Source organism: Mixophyes fleayi, chromosome 3 (assembly GCF_038048845.1).
Source record: "Mixophyes fleayi isolate aMixFle1 chromosome 3, aMixFle1.hap1, whole genome shotgun sequence".
NCBI lineage: Eukaryota > Metazoa > Chordata > Amphibia > Anura > Limnodynastidae > Mixophyes > Mixophyes fleayi.
The window spans coordinates 22,306,043-22,328,255 of NC_134404.1; the positions used below are offsets into that span (position 1 = coordinate 22,306,043).

The following is a 22,213-nucleotide window of genomic DNA, read 5'->3' on the forward strand; positions in this document are numbered from 1 at the left end:
GTGACTATGACCGTGATATTGCGGGAACAGGGGAGTTCTGTCGGGAGCGCGCAGATGTGGGCATGCGCAGCATGGTTAGGGATGGGCATGGTTGCGCATGCGCACTTGCGAAGTAGTGGTAGTATGACCGTGGTTGCGCCTGCGCAGTAGAGTCAGGAGGGAGGCGGACACGGAGCGCTGATCCCGGGCCCGGTCTGCTCCCCGCTCCCCGGTATGTGCAGCCTGTAACGTCCGCCGGTGTCCTCCTCCCGCTGTCTCTACGATGGAGTTTGCGGAGCTCATCAAGACCCCCAGGGTGGATAAGGTGGTTCTGCACAGGCCCTTCCACCCGCAAGTGGGCGGGACCCTGTGTCTGACGGGTCACCACCTGATCCTCAGCTCCAGGCAGGACAACAGCGAGGAGCTGTGGCTGCTGCACTCCAACATCGACTCTATAGACAAGAGGTAATGTCACCTGTGTGTAATGTCTATACTGTGCATATATATATATATATATATATATATATATATATATATATATATATATATATATATATATGCCACCTGTGTGTAATTATATCACCTGTCTATACTGTCCATAGATGTCACTCTGTGTCTATACTGTTCGCACAAACTCATACTTGTATACATAATGTAACCTGTGTCTATACTTATACATGATGTCACCTTTGTTTATACTGTACAGCCATATGCATATAATGCATCCCATGACTATAGTGAATGTATGTAATGCCCCCACTGTCCATATATGTATAATGCCACCTAATGTGTCAGAGTGTGCGTGGGCACTCATACACACACACTGCCATCTGGATTTGTACTGTGTGTGTAAAATATATATATATATATATATATATGTGTGTGTGTGTCTATACCGTTTATACCTAGATATATATTGTGCACACACATATATACAAGGGCTTCCGTGTCTATACTGTGTGTGTGTATAGGACTGAATAGTTTATTACAGTACTAATTGTGCATAGTTTTTTATTTCATGTCAGATGTTTGCTTAGTTATCTCATGTGCCTTAATTAATGTGTGTGTCCCGTCCCCTCGTTTCAGGATGGAGCACGTTATGGGCTGTACTGTGCTCCTGATCATCAGTGTGACATTGAGTCCAAGAAATGATTGTCTTTTTGTCCATATACAGATTGTATTAAACGTCTTTTCCCCCACAGGTTTGTTGGCTCTTCTGGAACGATCACCATAAAATGTAAGGATTTGCGTATCATACAGCTGGAGATAACCGGCATGGATGAATCTCTAAACGTTGCTAATTCTATTGAGGTGAGACAGAACAATGCATATATAGGTATATTCCTCCTATTGTGCTCTACAGCTTGGGATGATTGTTATATAACCCAGCCCCCCTACACTGGTGGCTGCTGATACATCTGTACCTATGAAAGCATCCAGCGCAGTGGTTGAAACGAGCGACTGCTTTTGATTGGCCGAACGCTGCAGTCGTCCAGTTAGAAGCCGTCTGTTACTTAAATCACAGCGTTGGGTACATACTTGTAGGTATTGGAGAAATTCCCCCACAAATACATTACATTGGGGGAAGGAGCGCTGTACTAAACACCTTCTATAATGATGCTTTTTGAAATAAATATATATATATATATATATATTAAAATATTCAATAAACCTCAGATTTGCGCTATACTGGTTTTAATGTGTGATGTTACTTAGTTTTATTTCAAGAACTAAAAATACATCAGTAACTTTGCTGTGCTCTCCGTAGGCCTTATCCACCCTGGACTCTATCACATTGATGTATCCGTTCTTTTATCGGCCCATGTTTGAGGTGACGGAGGACGGATGGCATTCTTTCCTTCCCGAGCAAGAGTTTGAACTCCTCAGCGCAGAGGTGAGTTGTCCGGTTCCTAGCGCACCTCAGCTTCATGTGTCCACTGTATGTGATCCATCAGGGTTCACTGATACGTTAAAGAGTGATTATTGAGTATAACAGACGTCTTAATCATCCCTGTGCTCAGGGTACACTAATAATGCATGTATTGTGGCTGTCCTCCTCCCCGCAGAGGTGGATTAATATATGTGGCAGTTATCCAGCGTCTGAGGAAACAAATTAATTAATAGGCTCCATATTGTAATGTTATGTATTTTATGCTACAAAAAAAAGTCTATTGTTTTCTATGATGTGCCGTTGTTATTGGGTTTACTGGTGGTCCCTGTATACCTCACCCCTTTACTGTTTTGAAAAGATTAGCCGGCTAAGCTGCCGTGTGGTAGACGTGGAAGGAAACGGCAGTATTGCTACAGATAACACAGAAGATCAGTCACTCAAGTGTCAAAACAGGTTGTGAATGTGTAAAAATAGATCATTCAACATCCTGGATGCCGTTTGAGCTTGGTCAATACAAGGACACAGTTTGGAGCGGTCATACAATGTTATTTACATGGAAACCATCGTTAAAGGGACTTTTACCCCTAGTCTAGTCTCCTTGATTTAAGATCCAGTGAGGATCGTTCACTTGACTTTTCATTGCACAATCCCAGGAGGAATCTTGTGAAACAAGTCACGTGTCCTGAGGAGCTTACACAGATATCCGGACTGTGTCCGTAAGAACGAGACCCCTGATTGGATAGTCATGGCATCCAATGACAATCTAACATCGCCACTTTGCAGGTGCCTCTATTGAATGTTTAGTACCTGCTCAGCAATATTCAGAATGTCACCAGTAGATTATTATTATTAATCTTTATTTGCAGGGCGCCACATGACGTCTGTACAACAAGACAGTACATGATATAACTGTAAAATACAGTAAACAAATAACACTACAACTCTCTGCACAGCTACTGGGGTACAAGGGGTATATTCAGCGCAGACTGAAACCTGTGCCCATTAGTGTGGGCACTACTAACAGGTTTAGAGCCACTGAAAGAGGTGCAGAGACAATAGAGGAGAGGAGTCAATGGGCAGAGAGCCCAAGGAGGAGGTGGGCAGTGTAGCTGGTGAGCAGAGGTTATATGTAATGAGAGCAGGAGGGAAGAGGGCCCTGATCACTAGAGCTTACAATCTAAAGGGGCAGACAAACGGAGACACATGGGGGTGAGCCAATGTAAGAGGATCTGAGGGCAAGAAGCAAGAGTGGGAGAGATGGAGGATGAACGAGGGTGACATGGTTATCTGGAGGACTGGGAGGCTTTTATAAACAGGTGGATTATCTGCAGATGGAGGAAGGATGTTTAACTGACACAGCAGCTTAAGTTTGTTTTTATACCATTCAGAAAACCATAATTTTATTTATCTTTAAATCTGATGGGACAGTTTGATTGTCAGGATCTCTGTCCGCACCGAATACCATCAAATATACACAGCCATTTCCATTTCTTGTAAATTAAAACCCTTTTTTTAAATAATTTTCATTGGGAAATGAAGAGAATAAAACAGATCTGTTTATCTCGTATTAACCAGCTTGTCCCGTCCCCAGATATTAGTAATTCCTGTGTTTCTTCATCTCTGCCCCTGTTGGTTGTGTCCAGATGACTAACATGAGACAGACACAGATTGCCTTGTATAAAACCAGGGTCCGGTGCTCTGAATTGTGAAACTAGACCATTTTGCAATAAGTTTATAGAACATCCGCGAGTCTGATTAAAGAAAAAAAAAATATTATTTTTAGGAACATTTCTTTATATAGCGCCAGCATGTTCCATGATGCTGAGAAAGCATATCCATTACTATATAGGTGCGCTGTAGGATATTGTTCTGTGTAGCGCAGACCATTCAGTGTTTTTATATATTCTCACTGCTACGTACAACGCTCCTCATGAATATCGCTCACTTTGTCCGCTACTGAGGGGTTTAAGGCATTTCTGCCTGTTTCCCTCTGATCAGTTTACGTGCAGACAATAGTCTTTCAGACTTGGGGACATATGTGGAAATAGATACACAGGAAAAGATGATGTAACTCACAGCAACCAATCAGATTTCTGCTTTTATTCTGTACTCTCCTATATAAAGGTGAGCTCTCTAGAAGGATTGTTATACATATACTGGTGTGAGATTTGGCACAGTCACCCAGAGACTGCTAGATGGGAATTATCTTCTGTTAGTCTTTATTATGCTTTCCAATTATATCCAACTATGGGCCTGATTCATTAAGGAACGTAAATACTGATACGTGGTGTATATTGCGTAAATCGCTCTGCGCATGTCCAGAGTATTTACCAGAGAACACAACAATTTATCTTCTAGCACAAAGGACCCTTACTACAGTCTACGAGTTCAAGGGAGGAGACTGGGTGTATGGACCTAGTCAGTGTTTAGGTTGTGCCAAGCTTGAGGGCACGTAGCAGCCTCCAATTCCAGCTTTGGGCATTTCTAAGCTACGTGTTTTTCGGTTGTATCCCCTGCACCAGTTTGCATTCAGGAACAATTGTAAAAATGCATTTTATGTACATTAATAACATCCTAATATATGTATTTTATAGAGGGGATCCCTTTTTTGTTTTTGTTTATTTTTTTAGTTTTTAATGGTTTGTCACTAATGACTATATTATTAACAGGTGACATTAATGGAATTTTTTTTCTGTTGGTTGATTTGAGACTTTTATGTTCCACATTTGTATTGGACGTATCCTGCAGTGTATTGTCTGTTAGAGCAGAGCGGCCCTAGACCGTATTCACCAACAGACATATCTTCAGATCCACTCCTTGGCGTTTATTAAAAAACGTTAGTTTTGCGTTTGTTGATGAATCGGGCCCTATATGTCCAAACTGGCAATAAAGATTCCACGAGAATCGGGTACACGTTCATTCCAGGCCACTGTTTGTTTGTATCGATCAGCAAGCTGAATTGTACATGAGGAGTGCAAATTATTTAACTCCATAAGAGATCTGTACAGCAAACATTATTTATCAGATAACGTTATTATAGCGTTTCTAGATATGTTTCCCCAAAAGTAAGGATTCGGTAATGTTGTGACAAACAGTTTGTGAGCTGTGTAATTTTTTGTTGTTGCATGTTCTCAGTTAACATAGAATGATATCACGGCCCCATATTATTCACCATCGCTCTGTCTTTGCCCTCAACTAAACGTTGGTAGTGGTCGATGTAGTGCCGCAAAGGTCTCTTTAAATGCAGTGTAACATTAGATCAGCGTTTTGTTTCCAATTGTCTATAGGTCGTAAGCCCCGCCAGTGCCACGTTATGACCCGTGGTCCTAAGTGACTCTTCTCTTTCAGACAGACGATTGGAGACTGAGTTATGTGAATCGAGATTTCTCCGTCTGCCCGTCCTACCCTCCGATCGTCACCGTTCCCACATCCATCGACGACGAGTCCCTGCGCAAAGTGGCTGCGTTTCGTCAAGGAGGACGCTTCCCTGTGCTCAGCTATTACCATAAAAAGAATAGTATGGTAAGTATGTGACTATTTGTACGGCTTATTTTTCCAAAGAGCTGACAGTCTAATTTGGAGCCTAAAAGGTGAGCGGCCTGGCAAACAACTTGGGGCTAGATTTACTAAGCTGCGGGTTTGAAAAAGTGGGGATGCTGCCTATAGCAACCAATCAGATTCTAGCTTTCATTTATTTAGTACCTTCTACAAAATGATAGCTAGAATCTGATTGGTTGCTATAGGCAACATCCCCACTTTTTCAAACCCGCAGCTTAGTAAATCTAGCCCTTAGTCTAGATTTCTTATTAGGTAGTAGCTTGTCCTGTATGGATACATGTCCTGGAAGTCTTACATGTATGTGGATTGTGATTTTATTATTTCTGCATAGTGTGGACCCTTAATATTTGATCGGAAAATGTTTGTGGAGCCATCGGCCAAACATACTGCATGGTGTCAATGAGTTCTAGTCACTCTTTCCAGCTTATGAACGATTCTATCTGTCTAATGTAATGTTCCTCATGTGTGGCCAAATTGGACAAAAATCAGTTTGTTCAGTGATTAAGTGGAACGCCGGATATATATATATATATATATATATATCACTGTGGCTCATCATCATCATTTATTTATATAGCGCCAGCAAATTCCGTAGCAAACCTTAATAAAACAATACTGGGTAATACAGATAGAGAGGTAAGAGAACCCTGCTCGTAAGCTTACAATCTATGGGAGTTTGAAACACAAGGGCATGTGCTACATCATATTGCACAATGGACCAGCTAGGACGCAAAGGTAAAAGTATTGAGTGGGCTGTGTGTGTTGCAATGTTGGTCAGAGGGTTGTTGTCTTGCGTTACCAGTGTAGAGGATGGTAATAGGGTAACCTAGGGAGATTAAGATGGTGGTTGAGGAATATCATAAGCTTGTCTGAAGAGGTGGATTTTCAGTGAACACTTGAAGCTATGAAGACTAGAGGAAAGTCTTATTGTGCGAGGGAGGGAATTCCACAAAGTAGGTGCAGCCCGAAAAAAGTCCTGTAACCGAGAATGGGAGGATGTGATGAGAGTGAAGGGAGACGCAGATCTCGTGCAGATTGGAGATGTCGAGTAGGGAGAGGTGTATTTTATTTGGCTCCCGCCAAATAACATACACCTCTGTTAAGTCTCTTCCTGTTGCCAAGGTAAAGCGTATATTAGGTACTGTGAAGATACCGGGTTTATCTGGCCCAGTGCTACCCAGTACCTTCTAGGATTCGTATGGTCACTCAGGCAAAATGCAGTTATAAAAATACAACAGTATATTTATTGTCATACAAACAACACTAGAATATTATGTACACACAGTAAATAAATGCCAGGCAGATTTACCACATCATCTGTCCCTTACCCCAATAACTTAAGGAGATATTGTCACCTGCTGTCCAGACTTCATGACCCATGGATCCCTCTCAGCTGCATATATATACTCGAGTTAGAAAACGACAATTCAAAACTCCATTTTGCACCTTCCTGAATGAAATCCAAGCATGAACACCCCTCCCCCCTGGAGTTGTTCCTTATATATCACAGGTCTAATTTCCACAGTCTTTCCCCTCCCTGGGCAAACCCCTGCGTCTATTCTACTTCCCCATTGGCCAGTGCAGGACTAGGGGGTTTGGACAGGGCAGTGGAGATGAGATATCCTTTCACAGAAGCCCCCTGCTGGGATGCAGACAGAACGTCTGGACTAGTCCTAAGGAGAACAATTGATGCTTAATTGGCTTCCCCTACTTCCAAGGATAAGGTAGCAGTGAGCCCCTCCTAAAATTAACCCTTTACACTACTTTGTGATGTCACAGGGTCCCCAGCTGTTCCATGCTTCCTGTAGAAAAAGGAGGGGGGAGAATGAATGCAGCTCAAGCCCTCTCACCTGTATCCTAGACACCACCTGATCTTAACCCATAACCCTCCTGGCTTCAGTTTAAGGACAATGAATAACATTACTTCAAGTCATCAATATATAATACACAATATACATATTTAAATTGAATTACAATGTCCCCTTAACCACATGTTATTGGACAATGCAGTTATAGTCTGGTGAGCTGGGGAAACAAAAGAAGGCTATAAAAAGTATTTGCTATAATCACATATCACACTCGTTTTGTCACAGGTACTTGGACCCACATAGCATGTTTATGTAAAGTACCTACAATAGTTTCAATATACTCTGCATCTCATTTACACAGGTACTCTAGTTTGGTAGTGAGGGATGTACGTGGTATCGTCTTTCTTAATGAATGGACAATGCTGTCGTTTGCATTTCTGTCCATTTGAAGAGTCCAAATAATAGGATTAGACTTCTTTAATGGAAATGTACTGTATCATTGGTTTGCTTATGATGCATAGTTTAAACTAAACAAAAAAATAATTAAAATGACAAAAAAATGGCAATTGGCAAAACAATCGGGGGATATAGATTGGGAAAGGACTTTGATCTCATTCCAGGTGGAGTAACACAGGCAGAAGAGGAGCAGATGCAGAAACTAGATGGAACAAAAGGTTATGGGAAAGTAACAGAAGCTGGCATAGTGAGGAAATATTAGTGCATTTAAAGGGTTATGTAACATCCAGCAAAGCACAAGAGAAAGTGATACGTGTCTGTATCTTAATCACCTTTTGACAACAATTTGCAGATGTAACAACTTGTGAATGCTGTTGTGTATACAGTATCTTGCATTGGTCTATGGGAAGCAAAATTGACTCCCTCTGACTCCTACTGATCTCTCTCAGGCCTTGTGTTTTCTGTAGTCATAGTGACTGCAAAAGAGAAACGGTGGAATCGGTACACGAAGGGCTGGGTGCACCAAATACCGACCAGCACGCCTTGTGTAACGTTGGGCAGCAGAGCTGCTGATTCTGTTTCTCCGATGTGGAGCACACACTAATGAAAGAGCCAGTCCCTCTGTTACAACTAAATAGAATGTCTCAGAGCGTCCTGCTCAAATTTGCCAGGGGTGCGGTAGTCCAAGTGTGGTTTACTTGTATCACTGAGGCACTGCTGATGAGGCCAATAACAATTTCACGGTCCTGCATCGTCCTGCACGTGGTAGTTCCAAAAGGGTGGAGAGTCTGTGTATCTGGCAATAGGCATCCTGGAGACCATAGGTTGGAGCTGCACTGAAACCAATGACCTCTCCACAGATGCCACCGTTCCTTCTCCGTCTGGCAGGCAGGTCTCTCACTGAGGCAGTAGGATGGAAGTCCTTCATGGCTGAGGATTTACCATAATGTTATTAATGGGATAATATAAATTTTCACAGCAGGACAGATTATTTCAGGAATTTCGTTTGCTGATCTTATTGGAGGAAGTGACCTGTCCATCATATTGTCTGTCTCCACCCACTTGCTACATAGCCGCTCTCCGTTTGATAGTGTTCCACAGTGAGAGGTATAGAAATCACAGCAAGGACCAGACGCCTACATAAACAGGTCAAATCAAAGGACAATATTGTCAGTTACAAGTTTGATGAAATTAACATTTATTTGTAATTTGATGTGTTAATGTTGGATGTTTGTGATCGCACTGAGGCTGCTGGTGTGTGTGTGGCTGCGTCTGTACATGAAAGCATGCAACGTGTCAGTAGCGTAGTCCATTCCCCCCCTTCCCCTCCCCCCCCCAGTACTGCATTGTTTAACATGACAAGTTGAGCGTGAGGCTCCCTCTGCAGCGTCTCCTATAGCAGTAAATAAAGTGATTGAGGACCGGCTCTCCGCGCACTGTTAATCAGTTCATCAATCACTGCTCCGTACTCCTGTTCATCCTGTCAGCTCTCCTGTGCGGCAGCCATTTTCTGCTCTCTCCTCCGCTGGCTGGAAGATAATGGCCGGGCACACACACACGCTGCAGCGTTGTCTGTAACCTTCCGTCCCAATCTGAAATGATGCACAAAATCACAATAATCAATTCAAAAAAATAATACAAATAATATAATTATTTTTTTTTTTTATACCTAATTGACTCATGGCAATTTAATGGTATGCCGTTACAATTAATTGAGTTTTGATAATTGTATATACTGATTTGTATTTAATAGTATCTATATAATAGTTGTTTTAGCACCACTCCCTGAATGAGGAGTTTAATGTAGATTTGCCTAATCCTTTATGTACCCAATGCAGGGCCTTACAAATATTTTAGAATTTAGGAGCCAGGAGAATTTGTAAATATTTCTATATGGTATCCGCTAATGAATAGGGAACCATGCACGCAGTCTACACCAACTTTACACTCTGGTCATCCTTATTACAGACATTACACCGCATTCAGTCCACGTCATAATCCGTCATTATCTCAACCTCAGTCCTCTTCGTCTCGCTCCTTTACCCCTGTCGCCTCATTAACCCCATCATTTGATTGGCCCATTGATCATTAACTCCTCCCCCTCAGTCACTGACGCTCAGCTCCTCACGTTTACGCATCCGTCCCCCTCTGACCCTCCAACCAGAGCCCGCTTGATCAGAGAAGGACTGATCTGTGACCCGTTCCCGTCTGAGCAAGTTTAAATCTGGCGCTATGTCATTTTATATAAAAGCTATGTGAGGATTCGTTTTATTCAATGGCATGGCCATTTTGCTAAGATTTCCTGTCAGGAAGCCTACTGAAGGTCCCTGGAATTGGCCTATGAAGTGCTCCTGTCACATAAGGGCAGTCAGCCATTTTGTGGGTTCAGCTTGCATTCATGAGGATGCAATCTAACACTTCCACAAGAAACTAGTGACCTATCTGAGGTATAAGACACTTCGTGCATCACGCCTCAGCCTTGTGTCACTAATCCTTAGTGAATGGATGGACTGCATTCTCTTAAATACTGGTTTGGTCGCAAAATGGCTGACTCCACTGTATGTAAGTGAGAGCTATACCTGTACAGCATAAAATGGCTGATGGCAGAAATCCGTTCACGGAGGAAGATGACATGGCTGCACACAGCGTAGAACAGTTTACTGTCTGTCTGGGTATGGAAATGTTTAAACATTGTGAATGTTGCAAGTTGCTTGTTCATTCTAGATCAGCTTTTATCATTTAGGTTTAGTCACCCTTCATAAAACACAACCGCTTGTTGCTCCTATTAACTATTTCTCAATGCTTACACGGACACAGCTGCCCAGATAATATTCAGATATCGTTATTGTAGTAAGCTGGATGCCAGCAGGACCAGCTCCATGTTTCATTGTGTTAGCTCGTTCACAGACAGCAAACATACACCGCTGACCAGAGGTAATCAACTTGTGTGTCTCTGGCTGTTGTGGAACTAAAAATCCCAGCATGTCTTACCAGCTTCTGGTAGTACCCCAACATCTGGAGAGCCAGTGACACCTGTAGTATACTAATGCGGGTTTGTCTGCTATTCCTACCCATTAGATATCACAGTTATCAGTCTAAGGGGCAGAGTTATCAAAACCTTCTAAAAGGAAAAGTGGAGGTGTTGCCCATAGCAACCAATCAGATTCCAGCTTTCATTTCCTAGACTGTACTATATAAATGATAGCTAGAATCTGATTGGTTGCTATGGGCAACATCTCCACCTTTCCTTTCTAGTTGGCAAACGGAATATCTTTGTCTCTTTTATCCCTCGAGTTTTCTCTCTCCTGTCTACTACTTCGTCTGTTTATTTTGTAGAAGGCTTCAACTCTTGTGGAACTACAAGTGCCAGCATGCTCTGATGGGCATGCTAATGTTTGTGGCTGCACAACAGCTGGTGAGCTGGGCGGATATGTTTGCAGACAGTACTGTAGCACAGTGGTTAGCATGTCACAGATTGTTCTGTGGAGCATAATGACAATATACAAGCTGGGTATATCTGTGGTAATCTCTTCCTGCTGTAATATCCTGGCCGTGTCCAGCTCTTGCACACTGTCAGTGCTCTACGTGTGATAATAAGGGAGGTTTACGTTGGTGTTCTGCAGCCAGCGTCCTATTGTCGTATCCTGTTCCTGTAGTAACGCGCTCTCCCCCCTAGGTGATGATGCGCAGCAGTCAGCCTCTAACGGGAACCAACGGCAAGCGCTGTAAGGAAGACGAGAAGCTTATTAACGCCACTCTACGAGCGGGGAAACGGGGATACATCATAGATACTCGCACCCTGAACGTGGCTCAGCAAGCTAGAGCTAAGGGAGGTGGCTTTGAGCAGGACGCCTATTACCCACAGTGGAGGAGAATTCACAAATCCATTGAAAGGTACCTAAACTCTCTGTGTGTATACTGGGTATGAAGTCAAACAACTAGGAAAAGCAGCTCTACCTGCTGGCAATAAAAGGCTGCTTGATAAGTTTGTCATTGCATCTAAGCAGTTTTCCAGCTTTTATAGCTCGTGTGACAAGTGCTGGAGAGATAACATAGAAGCATTTTTTTATTTTTTTTTTTTATTTTTTACAGCTAGCAGAGTAGGAAATCTGCTTGTGTGACACCCTCTAGGCAAAACCCATTCATTTCAATAGGACAGAATCCTTAAATAAAGACTCACTTGTGTGACACCAGCCTATGTAAAGCAGAGCTGGGCAGTCTGTCTCTCTAGCTACTGCGGAGGTAAACGTTCCAGTTTTCCCTTACAGCTTCCTGCTGACAGTGCATGCTGGGACTTGTAGTTCCAGTACAGATGATAAACCATAAGTTGCCCAAGCCTGTTCTAAAGTATCAATTTATTAATTTATTATGCACTTCTCACCCTGCCTAGTACTGCAGGGGGTCATATGGCTGGTTCCCCTAAACATCTGGAGATGGTCTCCCACCAGCGATGGAGGAGAGAAGATGATTGGATGCTGTTCACAGGGGCTCAGGGTATAGGATCCTGCAATTCTAGTAGTTGGGGAAGGATATATCTGGGGCAGATATAGAGAGATATAGATTCCAGGTGAGGCAGCACTCAAGGATTTAAGACAAATTGTAGTTTGTATCAAAAGGGTGTATTTAATCCATTACAACGTTTCATGATGTCCCTGAGGAAAAGTACTATACTGAAATGTTGGAATGGATTAAATACACCCTTTTGATACAAACTACAATTTGTCTTAAATCCTTGAGTGCTGCCTCACCTGGAATCTATTTATTGTACTGTCCGTAGAAGTGAAGTACCGAGGAAGAGAACGGGACCTGGATATTATATAATCCAGGTCCCGTTGTCTTCATATAATATATATATATAATATAATTTTTGTATAATTTCCATCTTGGACTGTGCTGAACATTCCCTTTATAGATCTAGTGATGTTGCATATAATGTATTTATCGTACTCTTCCTATTTCCTACGTTTGTTCTCTGTAGATTCCACATTCTGCAGGAGAGTATGATTAAGCTGGTGGAGGCCTGTAACGACCAGTCCCACAACATGGACCGCTGGCTGAGCAAACTGGAGGCCTCCAACTGGCTGAGTCACATTAAGGAGATCCTAACCACCGCCTGCCTGGCGGCCCAGTGCATCGACCGGTGAGGACAGGTGTCGCTATGCGGACTAGCTGTCTAGTGGTAAAGACCAGAATGCCAATAACTAGGGCTGGTCAGACCCCAGCACTCGGTATCAAATGTGTCTTTAAAATGACTGATCTCGCCCAACGCTTCTGTTGATGTCAGGAGCACAATGACCTCTATATTTCACTAACTAATGAATTCTATATTATGTCCGACCTTTTGATTGGGTTTTACACAGCTACTCTTCTCCCCCACATTAGTACATCGGTAGTAGTCAGACATTTAGTTTTAATTTTGTGCTGCTTAAATGGTCACTGCAGTTATATATAGCCCTTGGCTTTGTATCGGTTACATGTACAATACTTAGCATTTTTACTGAATATAACCTTTATAGAAAACAGTGTGATGTGGCTTCACGTTTCTTGTTCACAATCTATCTGTATTAAATAATACGTGTTTGTTTTTTATTATTCTTATTGAAACTTACAAACAAATCCTATTTCCGGGACAGGGAGGGGGCTTCCGTGTTGGTCCATGGATCGGAGGGTATGGATTCCACATTACAGGTGGCGTCTTTGGCCCAAATCATTCTGGACCCCAAGTGCAGGACCATCCGTGGGTTCGAGGCTCTGGTGGAGAAGGAGTGGTTACAAGTGAGTAATAATAATATATAATAGTATATAAAAGTGAGTAATAATAGTATAGCTAGACAAGGAGCCTGATTCTACTTTCTGTTCTGTAAACATCTCTGGTAGCTTCATAGCTGCAGCATGGAATACAGGCGGAAATAGCAAGGCTGGACTAGAATGATGTGTCGGGAGATTGTATTTGTTTGTTTAATGTTCAGTGGTAGTTTGTTTTGTTTTTTGACCTTGGATACAACACACATACCACTGTATGCAGAGAGTAGTTCTGTGCTGTACCCAAGGGAGGCAGAAGTCGACAAATCTGCCAGGATAATATAAAGACCTTACTCGAATGTACAGAAGGAAATGCATTTGGTATTTGCTGGCGATGGGCATGTACAAGCCAATCATCTGAAGGTGGAATAGCCTGTAATATTATGTTTATGTCCCGTGTCCCCAGGCTGGCCATCCATTCCAGCACCGCTGTGCGCAGTCCGCGTACTCCAACGGCAAGCAGAAGTGGGAGGCGCCCACGTTCCTCCTGTTCCTGGACTGCGTGTGGCAGATCCTCCGCCAGTTCCCCTGCTCCTTCCAGTTTAACGAGCGCTTTCTCGTCACGCTTTTCGAGCACGCTTACGCCTCTCAGTTCGGGACCTTCTTGGGCAACAATGAGTTTGAGAGGTCAGTTTGTTTTAGGAGAGCACTTGGAGCACATTAATGACCATTAAATACCGTACTATTTTCCGAGCCACCATCTGTTGTAGTATCGGAAGTAATACATAGCTGCACATTATCGGCTTTATATAACACTTCTATAAATGTCACTTTAGAAAACAATTTACTGGAACTTTTATCACAAATTTATACATATTTATTCAGCTATGTCTCTGTATATACGTAATGTTACATTTCATGTACATGTGTCACTGTGATTTCTGTTTCATGAGCAAATCAAAACATCGTTCTACATAAACAATACACTTGTATATTATACTTCCACCTGTTGAAGAAGTACCCACTTTTGTTAGTTATTTACAGGCGATATCAACCTCTTGCAGAGTTTTTCCCTAAAGGACTCCGCTGCCCCCAAATGCTATGTTATGTAATAGAGGTATATATGTAGGTGTCTTTTGTTTTGGAAATACATCTGCCAGTCGGTAGCTGGGGTACAAAGCTTCACCTTACCAGGGAAAGAAGATCTGCGCGGTTCACGGCTGTGTATGCCCTGCGCGGTTCACGGCTGTGTATGCCCTGCGCGGTTCACGGCTGTGTATGCCCTGCGCGGTTCACGGCTGTGTATGCCCTGCGCGGTTCACGGCTGTGTATGCCCTGCGCGGTTCACGGCTGTGTATGCCCTGCGCGGTTCACGGCTGTGTATGCCCTGCGCGGTTCACGGCTGTGTATGCCCTGCGCGGTTCACGGCTGTGTATGCCCTGCGCGGTTCACGGCTGTGTATCCCCTGCGCGGTTCACGGCTGTGTATGCCCTGCGCGGTTCACAACTGTTGGGGCTGTAACTTTAGAGCCTGCGGTTCAGTCTGGAAGGGATAGGCTGCCTGGCTGATAATTACTATTTTACCCAGAAACTTGTCATTAGATTACTATTGCAAGTGACCTCTAATTGGAAAGGGGCAGAGGAGACCTACATTCAGTAACTGCCTTGTTTAGGACGTCATTGATGCCACAATGATGGCATCAGACTTCCATAGTAGTCCCAAATGGAATTCGTTCACTGGGGATACTGAGTTGACATTGAGCGCTGTGTGTTACTGATTGTGTGTCTGGAAGATGGATCGTATGGATTCCGGGCACGGTAATGAAACAGGAGACTGAGGGATAAGTGTTTGCAGATATTGGATCTTTTTGGTCTCCTGTTTCACTTTCATTCCTGTAGGAGAGAGAGGCAGGTTCAGCAGCAATCTAGTAGTGTAAAAAGAGGCCACTGAGCTTTAGAAACGTTATTCTGTTTAACACAACGGAATCTCTTAATGGTTCTTAATCCTGCGTTTTATTACGACTGACTAAATAAAAGGCAGAATTAATGGCGTAACATGGATGAGGTTCCTAGATGGTTAAGGTCCCTACCTCCTATTCGTAACAATCTTTTTGGAGGCCTTAAAACACACCAGAATTGTGGCAAATTGTGCCGTGTGTAAGCTTCAAATAGCCTGGTTGTGTCCTTTACTGCTTGTATCCAGGATAAATGCGTCATAACGATGAATGTTCTGTAAATTACTATAATTCGAAATATCGTAGCATCAGTGATATTCTAAGTGCCTGGCGTACAGGCATTAAGTCCGGGACCCTGTTGTCCGTTCTACATGTACCAATAGTTAGGTTTGTATAATGTATTAACTGAAGTCTGTTTGTGTATAGGAGTAAGCTGAAGCTACAGCAGAAGACCATGTCTCTCTGGTCCTGGGTGAACCAACCTAAAGAGATCCACAGATTCACTAATCCACTTTTCGAAGCCAACGGGCTGGTGATCTGGCCGTCCGTGGCCCCCCAGAGTCTGCAGCTGTGGGAAGGTAATTCTGTTATCTACACAAGATGTATGGATTGTACTGAACTCTGTAATATCACCAGCGATATAGAGAAAAGTACCCCTGTATGGCAGCGTTTGTGGCCCAACACAAGCCCAAGAAATATCAGATTAAAAATGCCAGATGACTGTTAGACCTGGATCACTATTTACCTTTTTTGTGCTTACGTGTTGGCTGTACTAAGAGGCCCCCATATAATGTATTAGCTTGGCCTGAGATTCAGCCAACAAACTGGAAACAGATCTTCAGAGTTCAGCTCCCATGTGACCATCGATATTTATGGTGCTTTTGGGTAGAATCTGTACATTTCAACATCTAAATGCTTAAATGAAATCTACAAATGACAGAAGTGTAATCTTGAGTTGGGCTCTTGATCCCAAGGTAAAATCGGCAGAATTAAACCTGAATTCCGTTTTAAGTAGTCAATCTGGCTTAAGTCCTGTCCAGTTACCTCCTAGGACCTGTTTGTTTTATTCATTGATTTTTCTTACTGCTGGTTGTTAAAACATCAAACAAAAAATAGCTGTGGCCTTGTTTTATCGCCATTGTGGAAATTGTAGTTTTATTCACTTATTGGCCCTCTGTGTCAATTGAGTTTGGCATAGCTGCCACAGATATTGTGCCATTGTTCCTGTAATAGAACCCAAACTGCTACCTAGATGTAGTAAAATATGATTTGACGCTTTTATCTGTCCACTCTACCCACTACAGGTCACGTCCACTCCTGCCCTCCCACTTAGACCGGTGGTGGTCATTACACCGTCTACCACAAACCCAATAACACTTACCCCGACAAGGATTACCCGACCGTCTGTTTCCCTACACAGTTCTAAACCCAAATGTTTATTAAACTGATTTGCAAGAATTCCGATCAGATAATTCACACACCCTGTATTTATATCAATTTGTTTTTTGTTTTGATGTTAAACTCCTGCATTAATACTGTGTCAAGCTGTTCACAATATATCACAATTGGGTGGTTGTTACATGCTGCTCTTTTTTAGAACTTAGAAAGTGCAGCCTTCGTAAGTGCTGGATTGCTTCCATAATGGATGCAGCAAGTATCCGTTCTTTTTATACAGGTGTATATGCACATGCCTCTAACTTTTTGTTCTCTTAATTCCTAGGGGTGTTCCTGCGCTGGAATAGATCCACTAAGTACCTGGAAGACGCCAATGAAGAGATGATCCACATCATAGAGTACAACAAGGAACTGCAGGTCAAAGTGAACGCATTAAGGAGGCAGCTAGCCGAACTGGAGACAGAGGGCGGGATACTCGAGACCCCATAGCGCGGATGTCGTCTGCCCGTTATCTCACCCCTTGCAATTGTGCTTGTCCACCCCACTGCCCTGGAAAGGGCTACTTGTTTACACTATCTTTTATGCATGCACTACAGTTTTCTCTGGAGCGATCGGTATAGAATTCCATTTATACTAAAGAACCTGTTATTATGGACCAACGAGTGACGTGACGTGATGGCGTCTCTGCATGTGAGCCGCGCTTTGAACCTGTGCGTAAGATAGTCACGTAAGGTGTACCCATCATCCTGGCACTCTATGCCTCCGTTATGGCACTACTTGTTGATGAATTGACGCGTGTGTCTCCTCCATCGGGCCTTAGACGTGTGCTACACTTTAGCCTACTTCTGTCTAAACTGTATTTCTGTGATTAATACTGAATCTACCACCAGGGGGCAGTGTAAACTCATTTACAAGGGCCCTGGTTTCTTGCCACACTGCTACCCTCAAAAGGTCATTTTTGCACTAAGGTTTAAATTAACTCTCTAGTTGTTTTCTTCTGTTATGTTTCCGTATGTAATTGTGAAATGTACATAAAGTGATTCTGTCAATCCAGCAGGTGACTCTTCTGTACAACGCTCTAAGCAGCTCTACTTTGTATCGGACCAGTGCGCTTCCCCTGTCTTGAGTGATTCATTTACCCCAGAAGTAGACGAGTAGAGAGAGAGAGAATAGCAAATAGCTTTGAATAGCATTACAGAATAAATAAAACAAAAATAAAGATTAATCACATTCTAAAATTGAAATGGTCTTTGAAGCATGGTTAAATCCGTCCATGGCCGTTAGTACTAGAAGGTTAAACCTTATACTTGATTAAGGCTTGATAGGAAAGAAGTTTACAACAGAATTATATACTGCAATTACAGGACAGCGGCAGGTCCGGGTTCAGGACGGGAAACTAGCGACTGCCCCCACCTACGGCCCTATCGAGGAGGATCCAAGGCTGAAGTCTGGTGTCCGTGGAGAGAAATATATGAATATCTTAAGGTCATGCAGTGAGGCCATCAAGTCGCTGTACGTGAACCTGTTCATGTCTTCCACGACCAGATATAAAATCTTTGAAAATGGCGGAAATGTCTGATTCTCCTGCCAAACATTTAAGTCTGGAAGAATATTTTATGTTCACTAATTAAATAAAAAAGTTGATTACTAAAGAATGGAAGCTACCAGCATAAAGGCGAGCTAGTTTTAAGTGTGTACGTAAGTTATTTCCTTTTAAGGAGCAAGATGCGTTACCTGGAACACAGTCGCAGCGATTAACGCAGCTGCAGAACTGCTAATCTGTTAAAGGACGGGAGATTTCTCGGGAACCCTCAGGATAAGTAAATGGAGAGTTGCCTGTAGCTATAGGTGTGTTGGTAACCTGGCGCTATGGGCTTAATATCTCCTGTGTGAGGACTCCTTAGACTCTTGGGGGTAAATTTATCAAGCTGGTTTGAAAAAGGGGAGATGTTGCCTATAGCAGCCAATCAGATTCTAGTTATTTGTTTAGTGCTTTCTACAGAATGACAGCTGGAATCTGATTGGTTGCCATAGGCAACATCTCCACTTTTTCAAAACCCGTAGCTTGATAAATGTACCCCATAGTCTGTCAGCCAGAACCATATTGCAGGCTGTAGGGGTGAGGCAAGTTTATGGTTAAGATCCCTGCACGTTTATCAAGGTTTTGGTAGTAGATATAGCTCATCTAATACAGGCTTACAAATATACCCTTACCTAGATGACATTCAAGTGAAAGTTACGTCATGGCTGTGGGTCCAGGAGCACACAGCACAGATTATTACAACCCTCCAAAATCGGTTAATTTGGAAGAAAAGTCACCGTCCTATCAACAACAAGGCAGTTCCTGAAAGTGGCTGTAGACACAAAGTGGAGGATAATCTCTAAATAGAGAAGAGCAAATATAACTGCAGTGCTCAAGGTGTCAGAAACCAGAGAACCAAGTGAGAGGTCTAGAAAATCCTTTAGTTTATTATAGGTGTGAGCAGGACGGGTTTGGGAGCCCACCTAGGGGACATAGTAGGCCTTGGAAGGTGGAGTGGGAGCGAAAAACTTGCTTCGAATAGAGATGAGGGCAGTCTGGATGGGAATTCTGTGTATGTATTTTAGAGTATTTAGACTGTAAGCTCTAATGGGGCAGGGACTGATGTGAGTGAGTTCTCTGTACAGCGCTGCGGAATTAGTGGTGCTATATAAATAATCGATGATGAATTCAAGAGTTCCAGTCTCAGATTGTTCACAATTACCTTCAAATTTGACCATATAGCAGGATAATGGTGTCATCCAGTAGGGCAGGGGTGGGCAAACCAGTCCTCAAGGGCCAACAACAGTTCATGTTTTTAGGATTTCTGTCTGTAGAAACAGCTGGGATAATTACTGACCCAGCCAAATAGATTAACTCAGCTGTGCATGATTAAAGAAATCCTAAAAACATGAACTGTTGATGGCCCTTGAGGACTGGTTTGCCCACCCCTGCAGTAGGGTTAGCTTTTGTTCTTCCCAATCTCTGTAATCCGGGTGGCAGCAGACTCCCAGAACTTCAAGGTCTGCAACCAGGGGAATGGGAACGGCATTGAGACATTTTTCAGTTCATAACAAATCCAAACAAAATTCAAGGATCTGTGGTGCAAGCTTCTCACCTGCAGCCTTCAGCTCAATCAGGATCTCGTCCACTAAAGATCCAAAAATAATATTACACACAAACATGTTGAGAGAATTGGCACTAGTGATACAAAATACACTTTACATATTCCTATTTAAATAGTGGACAAATATGGGGAACCTCAATTTCCACTAGGCCAAATACTAAGGTGGCCCATTTATTCTAAAGGACAGAGTGCCCAGCAATGGAGAGGGCCCGTGCGCTTGGCCACGCGCTTAGTGAGCTAAGACAAGGTTATGTCTTCCCTCTGCTTTCTCTAACTCCAAAACTTCTAACAAACTCAAGTAAGAAAAGATGGCGTTACAGTATTATGCTTTTGGCCAAGGAAAGTACGTGCTAAATATGACAGTAGAAGAGCTTTGCCCGCTGCCTGTCACACAGATCTTTAACAAGTTCTAAAAAGTCATCCTCTCCCCCAGAGTCTGCCGGACGGCCTGGAGATTGAAAAGGTAAATTTGCAAAACAAAGATTTCTCACAAGGGGTCATTAGTACTCCCCTGAAGGCCAAGCAAATCTAACACTTAAGCATGTTGGATCTGGGGTGTGTGTTTTTTTTTTGGTGTCTTGAAAAAGAGCTGGTAGGTTTGGTGAATAAATGGGTTTTGAGAGCCCATTTGAAGGCAGGCGGAAAGCCTAATTGGGAGAGGGAGTTAGTTCCAGTGGAGGGGGAGCAGTCTTGGAAGCAGGAGTGAGGGGAGGTGGAGAGGCAGCGGTCTTTGGCAGTTGGAAGAGAGCAGATGGGAGCATGTAGAGAGACAACACTGGAGAAGGGGGTGGGTGCGATTGGGTGGGTGAGGACTTTATAGAGAAGGGTGAGGAGATTGAACTCTGGCGGAAAGGAAACCAGATGGCAGGAACGGAAAATATGACAAGCAGCAAATTGTTTCTGGGTGTAAATCTTATTGTAATCATAGTCCCAATTATCTATTTGAAACTTCATTTGTCTCTTGACTATAATCTATTATTTTTTTAATTGGCACATTAAGACGTATAGAGCCTGATTCATCATTGGACGTAACCTGCACGCAACTTGCGTTTAAAAAAACGGGCATGGAACTTGAGCATAGTTCTGCCCGTATTCAAACACATCGGATCTCAATATACATTCCCATTTAATTCTGGATATCAGTACACACATCAGTATGTTGCTTGGCGTATGTAGACAGGGAGCAGAGTGCAATATAAAGTATGTGCAATATAAAGTCCTATCGTGCACAAACATTTTATAATATAAATTAGCAACTCTTAGTATAATACTATAATCATTAATAAAAATATATATATTTTTTTACAGCAAATACGTAAATTAGGATGTATTTAATGCATACTATACACACAATGCGTTTTTCTTCCTTGCATACACTTGTTCTGTGCTATATAGGGGCACGCATATGTGGGGTTTTTAATACATATACTATGCTGTCAGTCATCACTATCAGTCGGCACTTACACTGCCTGCAGCTGGGGCAAATGATAAGGCTAAAAAAACACGTATTTTAGATAGACATGAATTGGATGTAATTGCGGCCATTGGTGTAATGTCTATTCTTGAGCATGCGCAAATCTATTTCACGCAAGATACGGGACGCAAAGGGACTTGGGTCTGAACATGGATCAGGTGCATATCCTTTAAATTCAACATCATCTTTTAATGTTACCAGCTTTTGTTATAAGTCCTGCACATTGTTAATGTTTGATTCCAGGCTGGAATATATTTTGTGTTAAATGTATTAAAGTTTGGTGCTTTTTTAAATTCTCAATTCTGGTGAGATTGTCTCTACCATAACATCGTTTGCCAAACTTGCTCTTCCCCCTACCCGGCTTTATCTTCCATTAACATCAATTTTTCCAATTCCTGGAATCAGGACATTAGGTCAGTTGCTGTTTTGCTAAATATTTGCCTATGTTCCCAAAAGAACATTCTCTTTCCATTACAGCGATGATCTCGTTTTAGAAAAGCAATACCGGTCTGTGTCATCGGGTTGTGATGTCATTGTGGTGTAATATGGGCACTGAAAAAAACAAACAAATTAACCTGGTACAATGTGGATATTCAAATGCAGAAATTTAGTATCCAGATACTTATAAGACATCTCGGTGACACAGCGGTTAGCATTGCTGCCATACAGAGCTGAGGTCAAGGGTTCAGTCGTTGTGTGATGTCTGTAAGTTCTCTCTGTGTTAATGTGGGTTTCCTCAGGGTGCTCTGGTTTCCTTCTACAGTCCAAAAACGTACTGGCCGGTTGATTGGCTTCTGACAAAAATGGACC

General features: G+C 42.7%; 1 protein-coding gene across 1 annotated transcript; it reads left to right on the plus strand.

The window, feature by feature from the left end:
• The first annotated feature begins 130 nt into the window (after nt 1-130).
• On the plus strand, nt 131-17,836 carry MTMR9 (myotubularin related protein 9). Its single transcript, XM_075201209.1, has 10 exons — nt 131-444; nt 1,182-1,290; nt 1,748-1,873; nt 5,219-5,392; nt 11,369-11,586; nt 12,671-12,832; nt 13,326-13,467; nt 13,901-14,121; nt 15,815-15,966; nt 17,109-17,836. The coding sequence occupies exons 1-10, from the start codon at nt 263-265 to the stop codon at nt 17,270-17,272; spliced, it is 1,650 nt and encodes a 549-aa protein (XP_075057310.1). The 5' UTR covers nt 131-262; the 3' UTR covers nt 17,273-17,836.
• The last annotated feature ends 4,377 nt before the right edge of the window (nt 17,837-22,213 follow it).